At 39.2% G+C, this 8,765-nt stretch overlaps 1 protein-coding gene across 1 annotated transcript; it reads right to left on the bottom strand.

Moving 5' to 3' along the window:
* Positions 1-1,831: 1,831 nt before the first annotated feature.
* On the bottom strand, positions 1,832-6,136 carry LOC144629886 (uncharacterized). Its single transcript, XM_078488133.1, has 2 exons — positions 6,052-6,136; positions 1,832-3,240 (listed from the first exon to the last, which is right to left on the bottom strand). The coding sequence occupies exon 2, from the start codon at positions 3,238-3,240 to the stop codon at positions 2,188-2,190; it is 1,053 nt and encodes a 350-aa protein (XP_078344259.1). The 5' UTR covers positions 6,052-6,136; the 3' UTR covers positions 1,832-2,187.
* Positions 6,137-8,765: the final 2,629 nt, after the last annotated feature.

The raw sequence follows: 8,765 nt of genomic DNA, 5'->3' as shown, positions 1-8,765 counted from the left end.
TAAAATTCTCTTTCTCTCCCATTAAATTAAAGATGATTTTATTGTTGAGCTCGTCTGACTTTCCCCCGAGGCCGCCTCTTTGGTATTACTGTCAACTTTCTCTAAGTGGACTTGGTTTGGCTGGCTGGTTCTGGCCGAATTTCACTTTTTTTCTTTGTAACTAAACTCTCTTTTAAGGAGATCCCACAACTGTTTAAGGCGAACAGCTAAAGTTGGTCCTAAGAAAGAGCTAACTGTACAGTCACACCTTCGGTGATACCCTTCGGCTTAAGACCAGAAAAACTGTCTACCCATTCTCTCTAATATATAAGCACACCCCCTGGTCACCGCCCTGCGCCTGCTCCTCAAGAAATAGGCCCCAAGTTCCATGCAGTTAAACCGAACGTTTTAACGTCGCGGCGCGAAGTTCCAATGGTGATTGGCATTTTCCGAGCATTTTGCTAGAAGAGCAACTTGAAAATTCAATGCAAATTTGCTCGAGCAAGATTCCAAATTTCGTTTGAATTTTGACAAGTTCCTGTTTTAATTTTTCGCGTAAAAACTGAAATGATACCACTTCTGTGTCAAAGTAATTGCCTATGGTCAGCTGTTTATCAACAGACTGAGAGAAATTTGCGTCGCACTTCAAAATTCAAATTTGTTACGCTTACGATAACAATTTTGAACCACAATTGCCAACTAATTTGAAACAGAAGTGTTGTTATTTCATTTTATACACAAAATATGAAAACGTAACTACTTATAGGGAAGAGTAACGAATTCTTGCAAGGGTTTTGCCACATAGTTTTTCATATCCTGACCTATTTCAGACCGTAGAGGCAGTCTGGTTGAGTGGTTTAGGGCGCTGGTCTCCGGGTTCAAGCCCTCTACCCTGCTACTAGCTGAATTTATCTTAGTCGTCCATTAAGCTTTGTATGTGGCCAACTGGTCTGCCAGTTTAATAAGTAGTGTGCCTAGAAACTAGCTATTTTGAAGGCAAGTTCATGACTACTGAAAACAAACCTTTAATTACATTTCTAAAATACGCCACTTCCATACCCGTTTTCAGACCTGGCCGGCTTATATATAATATAACTTTGCAAGGGGTTTTGCTTGGCCTGGTAATAACTAAGCGAGCCTATATCAGGAGGGGCTTATAATGGGCATAAAACACTGTCGGAAATTACCTGAATAGAAAACGATTTTAGGACTGTGATGAGGAATACATTGAAGAAATTCCACTCTAAAAGGTTTTGACGTCCACTCTACTTGCAAATTTATTAGTGGTCATTTCTATTTGAAGTACAAAGTTCTGTGAGGCCGTTAGTAAGTAAATATGGGAAAGTTGGATATGGAAGGCTTCGGGGTGGGGGTGGGGGGTATAACGAATTCTTTTTTTCGTTAGCAGAAAGATGGGTCAATAATCGGATAGATTGTTAGCGGGGGGACGGCGTAGTTATAACCGGCATTTTACGGTCTCTTTCTCATTTATGTTTGCATTAATACTTCCTCCCGGTTTTCATTATAAACCAAACCTAATTTCAGACGACAAAAACTACAAAACATATTCTTTGGGTCGGCACAAATCAACAAAGCATATTGTACTTAGGAAAGTACCCCCAACCCAGGAAGTACCAAATTACTCCGTATAGTAGTCAATCATGGTAAGGTTTCGAATATCCTTTTGATAGGCAGCGATCAAATAGAAGCAACCTAAGTCAATAGACTTAGGACACTTAAGGCTTGGAGACACATCGACTTCCCTAATATTCTTAGTACAGAACAGCTACAGATAGAACGGTAAGCCAAAGAGTGCAAAGAAAGTTTTAAGTAAAATTCAGATATTCTTAAATTTTTGTACCACCCGTTTATTCACTTCAGGAAATGCATACATTCTGTTTATTATCGTCTGACTCTAACTACTGATCGTTACTTGTACTTATTCCACTGCTAAAAAGCTAGTATTAAAAAACACAGTTGACTTGAGCGGAAAACAACTTGTCCCCTAAATCATATCATATCTGCTACCAGAAAACTGCTCGTTTAAGAGTCTTGGCTTTTCTACTAATATAAAGCCTATATCGATTGTTTTAAAATCTAAGGAAAACACGTGAAACTAATGAGACACAAGCAAACAGCAATAATTTTGCAGTGCAACTCAAAAATGCCTTTTGCACGTCCAAAACTGTATCACCAGTCAAGTGGCCTTTAAGCAGTTAGCTCTGCAGGGCTCGCTGACTTTGGGTCAGAAGACTCAGCTCCACTAGTAATGGCACTTAGCAAATCTGTTACAAGCTTCGTGAACCTTACTTTCTCTTTGATGACCTTTTTCTGTTTTTCCAGCCACTTGTCTACGTAGTTCTGGTCTGTTCCTTCTGTAGGAATGGCTTGGAAATCGGTCCTCACCGCTGGCAGGACTGCATAGAAGGACTGGCAGATCGATCTCATCTCTTTGGCCTGCTTGTTCATCAAAATGTAGTAAAGCTTCTTGGGAGACTTCTGACTTTTGTCGGCATTGCCTTCAAACTTCTTCATTTCATTCTCCATTATGGAGAAAAATCCTGCTGCCTTGGTGATACCACCAATGAAGGCTTCAAGGGCGGGGATCAGAGTTTTGCTGACGGTGAGTGAGGCAGCCTCTTGGATTTTGGACTCTGCACCTTTAGCAACTGCATGTACCAGATCCGAATTCGATGAAGCCGCCAACATTGGGGTTGCGATCACATTGACAAAAGGAACGAAGGCAAGCCCAATCGCCCAGGAACGTTTGGTGGCAGCGCTGTCTTCAAGTTCCTTTTTCTTCCTTTCAAATTCCATCTGAAGGTCTTTGAACTCTTTAAGGATAATTTGTGCTTCATCCTGTCTTTTCTTAAGAGGCACCAGAATATCTTCATGCATCTTCACGAGTGACTCAGCCAGTTGTCTGTAGGCAATGGTTTCTTCAAGAATGTCGGAAAGCATCTGATTCCACTCGTCGAACTCCAGGGCTTCGTAGAATTCAAAGTACTCGCTTATGGATGCAACAAACTTGGTGGATAGCGGCAAGACACCTTTGAGGTACACCATGGCGTCGTTTCTTGTGTCATCTCGGAGCTTCCTGAACTTTCGGGCACTTGTTGTGTTAGAACCGACTGCATTCTCAGCATAAAGAGATCTCATGGCAAGTGAAAACACTCGCATGTCAGTGGGCATGTCCTGCAGTATCGTTTTAAGGCTCAAAACGGCTCCTTCTGCTGATTGTGAAACCTCTGTTCCCGCCATCTGTGAGTAGATTAAGAAGACGAAACATCAGTCTTACGTTCTGTATGGTTTGCCATCCTCACAAGTGAGAAATCTCATATATTTTCAGTATTTCCAGTTTGTTTCTCAGTTGCTTAGGTAAAAATATGGATATCAAAATCAGCAGGTTATGCAATCGTGATGCGATACGTTTTTTAGTGGATGTAAACTGTCCCTAAACTGTAAAGCGGAAAAAAGAAGAAATGGAGTTGGATTGGAAACGTTTTCACAGAAAAAAGTGTCTCTTATTCCGACACTCTCTTTGTCGTAAAATCCTTCAGTCAAACTGATGTTTCCAAGAAAGAAAGAAAGAAAGAAAGAAAGAAAGAAAGAAAGAAAGAAAGAAAGAAAGAAAGAAAGAAAGAAAGACAGAAAGAAAGCTGCGCAAGGATACATGATCGGAGGTTATTTGTTAATACAGAGACAATTCTCAGTCGAAGAATTGATTTATTAAGCCAACCATAAAATACTATCTGAAAAGAATTGTAAATTGAAGTTCTATCTTTTCCTCGGCACATGTATTTGAAATCCTGGTTCCAGACAGATTGCCATTTTATAATCACCGGTCCATAAATTCTAGGAATCGAAACGCTGAAGAAAAGAGCTAGTAATGTAAGGCAGAAGGTTTTATTGGCTATTTTGTATTAAAGATAGCTTGAACTATTTTCACCACTTGTTGGTAAAGCTTTCTAACTTAAATTAAGCGTCAGATGGTTCTCTAGTGTTTTTTCCGTCCCAGGCTAAATATTCGTTTTTTTTTTCTGCCGGTGTAAGGCTAAACGTATTCTTGTGCATATTCTTAGATTATAGCGTATGACATTCTCGTTTGTGTTGTATACTATACGGACTTGGCGGGGAACGCTTGAAAATTCACTGAAATCTCGTCACGAATTCCTGGTACGCAGAGATCTTACTTGGAGGGTCTTACTACGGACGTCAAAAATAAGACAGAACTTGGCTACAACAGTGGATGATGGCTTCCACATTCGTAACCATCGATGTATTCGAAGAAATTTTAAACTAAAATCCTTCTAGGTACAATGTACAAGTCTCTTAAGTAAAAGGCCAACCCGTTTTCTAGAGCAAAATAATTCAGAATATCCTTTTTAAGCTCAGCGGTTCTTAATATATTGTTTGACGAGCAAGAACCTTCCCTTGAAATGATCTCATGCAATAGGAATGTCTAACAAAGAAATTATCTAAACACGCAACTTAATAAGTACAAAATTCATCATGACCGTAAGCGAAAATGTACAGCTGTAGAAGTACAAAGTAGATTTTGACTACGCAAAAATGTACAGCAAGTATAAAGTTCATCATGACTAAGCGAAAATGTGCAGTTGAACAGGTACAAAGTTCGACGCGACTAAGCGAAAATGTGCAGTTGAGCAGGTACAAAGTTCGACACGACTAAGCGAAAATGTGCAGTTGTACAAGTACAAAGTTCGACATGACTAAGCGAAAATGTTCAGTTGAACAGGTACAAAGTTCGACACGTCTAAGCGAAAATATTCAGTTGTACAAGTACAAAGTTCATCATGACTAAGCGAAAATGTGCAGTTGTACAAGTACAAAGTTCATCATGACTAAGCGAAAATGTGCAGTTGAACAGGTTAAAAGTTCATCATGACTAAGCAAAATTGTTCAGTTGTACAAGTACAAAGTTCGACATGACTAAGCGAAAATGTGCAGTTCTGACAGGTATAAAAAAGTTCAACATGACTAAGCGAAAATGTGCAGTTGTACAAGTACAAGTTGGACATGACTAAGCGAAAATATTCAGTTGTACAAGTACAAGTTTGACATGAACTAAGCGAAAATGTGCAGTTGAACAGGTAAAAAGTTCGACACGACTAAGCGAAAATGTGCAATTGTACAAGTACAAAGTTCGACATGACTAAGCGAAAATGTGCAGTTGTACAAATATTAAGTTTAACATGATTAAGCGAAAATGTGCAGTTGTACAAGTACAAAGTTCGACATGACTAAGCGAAAATGTGCAGTTGTACAAGTACAAAGTTGAACATGACTACGCGAAAATGTGCAGTTGTGCAAGTACAAAGTTCGACACGACTAAGCGAAAATTTGCAGTTGTACAAAAAGTACAAAGTTCATCATGACTAAGCGAAAATTTGCAGTTGAACAGGTACAAAGTTAGACTCGACTAGGTTGTACAAGTACAAAGTTGATCGACACGACTAAGCGAAAACATTCAGTTGTACAAGTACAAAGTTCGACATGACTAAGCGAAAATGTGCAGTTGAACAGGTACCGAAAGTTCGACATGACTAAGCAAAAATGTGCAGTTGTACAAGTACAAAGTTCAACATGACTACGCGAAAATGTGCAGTTGTGCAAGCACAAAGTTCGACACGACTAAGCGAAAATGTGCAGTTGTACAAAAAGTACAAAGTTCATCATGACTTAGCGAAAATGTGCAGTTGCACAAGTACAAAGTTCAACATGACTACGCGAAAATGTGCAGTTGTACAAGTACAAAGTTCATTATGACTAAACGAAAAAGTGCAGTTGTACAAATATTAAGTTTAACATGATAAAGCGAAAATGTACAGTTGTACATGTACAAAGTTCATCATAGACTACGTCAATTTTACAAGCTCCGGCTTTCTGTGTTGCTTCAACAACATTCTATCAAAATCTTACTGACGCGGTAAAATCGCTGATAGTATTGAGACCTTGTTGTCGCTTTATATTTGCTAGATTTGTAGCAAACGAAAAGCGTATAGGACTTATTGATATGCAATTTATTACACTAAAAAAGTTTAGGGTTACCTTAGAGTTACTGTAGATTATATGTAGGTTTTAGAGCCCAAATGTCTTCTTGGCAGACGATGTCAACACTAAAACGGCAAGCCCAAAAAGGGCGTGAAGTTGAAGAACGCTATTCTTTATTTCGTTACGACTAATATAACCAAATCCTTCCCCTTAAATCTGATTGGTTTGAAGTTGACCTTTCGATCGAAATTTTCCTGTCAGTTTTCCTAGAAAAGAGGTGTTTTCGATTTTCCTTGACAACGGAAAACTGAATCGTACGTGATGTTATCTCAATTGATTGACATTTTCCAAGAAATGTTATAACCGCGTACAAACAAACGTTAAAGAGGCCCTGTAGGTAGAAATTCCGACGCTTCAGCGTTCCATTAAAGTGAGTTTGGATCACACGACTTAACTGCGAACACTGTTTCAAAACTTGAAACAAACCCAAAATGAAGTACCTTGAAACTACATTATTCTATTTGCGCGTTTTCCGAACAGTGTACAGCTATAAAAGTGTTGTCATACACCGAAATCCTTCAAAGGAACGATCGAGAAAGTCAAATCGCCCGAGGAGTTCTTCAGTCCAGTGACCAAACCAATGAGAAAGCTAAACTGGGTGCGCAAGCATGCTTTAGTTTGATGTTATCTTGAACTGCTAGTCAAAGCAATTTAATTGCCAAATATTTTTAAGTGTTTAACACTGTATGAAGGGTTTTATCTCAGTTTCTTACTAATTCAATACTCTCGCCTAATGAATAGCAAAGAGTCTTTTCTGTTTAAAAATACCGTAGTTGTAGTCAGGCATGATGATAGCTAAAAAAATGTTGTCACTGACTAAAATTATAAAAAAAATGGGTCGTTTCGGTAAAATACTGTATCTTTCTTTAGCACGCATTAAAAACGGCGTCCGGATATTTTAGATTTTTTGACGAAAATGGGTAGTTCACACGACGGGACTTGTAACAGCAACATAACAACAAGAAGCTTAAGCTGGCCGGTCCCGGGACAAGTCGCAGGGACTTGTCTCCTCGAGTCACTTGTCTTGGACTATGAATATTGAGCCGCAATTAAAAATGGCCGCGCCATACGAAAGATTATAACACTGTTTTCTTGTTTAAATTCGTCAGGTTTTACAATTTCTGAAACGGATGGTCATCTTGGACAACACAAAGGCGACTCAAAGCCTAAACGCATGCGTACCTCGTTCAAGCATCATCAGCGCTTCGAGCAAAACCACAAGAAACCGGCCTATCAAAACGGGTTTTACAGGTCTGGTCGCGAACTACCGCAGAACGGTGTGTAATCCGCAGACTCAGGATCAGGCCTCCTCGGTCAGCGCGATTTTAGAAGCCGAAATAATGTGACAACGTGTACATAATGCGCTGTAATTACTTAATTTAACGCCCTGCTAGTGTGATAAAATATTTAAATAAACGCCTCAAGCGGGAGAGTACGTAAAATCAAGAATTTTTATATTGATACCGTGTTGTAATGTTTTTTTAAACAATAACCTGTCTGTTTGATGTTGTAAACTCAATTCAACCGGATCGATAATTTTACCACACGTCGTTCATAAATTATTCTTTAACTAATCATTCAAAGCAAAATAATCTGAAGAAACAAAAAAACGACGAAATCCTGGTATTCAATATTTTCGCGCAAGTACCGTCTAAGGTTAATTTCAAAATAAAGTGTAAAATATTTCAGCCTATCTTTCATCGGCCCCTATTTTTTTCATTTCACCATTTTTAAAATAGCCTTTTTATTTTCCATTAAATTAAAGACGATGTCACTGTTGGGTTTGTCTAACTTTCCCACAAGGCAGCCTTTTTGGTACTACAGTCGACTCTCTCTCTCTAAGCGGACTTGGTTTGGTTGGCTGGTTCTGGCCGAATTTCATGATCACTTTTATGTCTGTGCCTAAACTCCCTTTTCTCTAAGGCGAACAGCTGAAGTTGTTAGAGAGAACCGACTGTGGCAAGATTCCAAAATTCGTTTGAATTGTGACAAGTTCCTGTTTTCATTTTTCGCACAAAAACTGAAATAATACTACTTCTGTGTCAAAGTAATTGCCTATGGTCAGCTGTTTATCAACAGAGTGCGAGAAGTTTGCGTCGCACTTCAAAATTCAAATTTGCTCCGCTTGCGATTACGATGTTTGAAGCACGGTTGCCAACCAAACCTGTCGCTAATATGACACAGAAGTGATTTTATAAATTTCTGATTTCACACACAAAGTATGGAACACGTAGCTACTTTAGGGGGAAGTCTTGGTAGTATAGTCTTAGAATTCTTGCTAAGGTTTTGCCACCCAGTTTCTCCAAATCTTGACTTATTTCAGACCGTAGAGGCAGCGTGGTTGAGCTGCGCTGGTCTTCAGTGTAATCTGGCGCGCCGGTCCCAGCCCGATTCAAGCCCTCTACTCTGCCACTAGCTGGATTTACTCTCGGTCGTCGGTTGTTCAACTACTCGATTTCGCATTGTATGTAGCTAACGGGCCTGACAGTTGCGAATTTTAGCCATTTTGTATGTTTGAGTGGTGTGCCTAGAAACTAGTTATCTTGAATGCAAGTCCATGACTACTATAAACAAACATTTAGATTTTTAATTACATTTACATATATGCCATTTCCACACCGTTTTCAGACCTGGCTAATATATGACTTTGCAATGGGTTTTGCTTGGCCTGTTATAACTGAGTGAAGCTTATATCAGGAGCGGGCTTAAAA

Source organism: Oculina patagonica, chromosome 1, assembly GCF_052425735.1.
Source record: "Oculina patagonica isolate OP01 chromosome 1, crgOcupat, whole genome shotgun sequence".
NCBI lineage: Eukaryota > Metazoa > Cnidaria > Anthozoa > Scleractinia > Oculinidae > Oculina > Oculina patagonica.
The sequence above is the reverse complement of the archived record's forward strand: the minus strand, read 5'-3'. Positions and strand labels throughout refer to the sequence as shown.

Excerpts from the sequence above, each read along its gene's own strand:
- LOC144629886 (XM_078488133.1), bottom strand. The coding sequence starts at position 3,240 with ATGGCGGGAACAGAGGTTTCACAATCAGCAGAAGGAGCCGTTTTGAGC.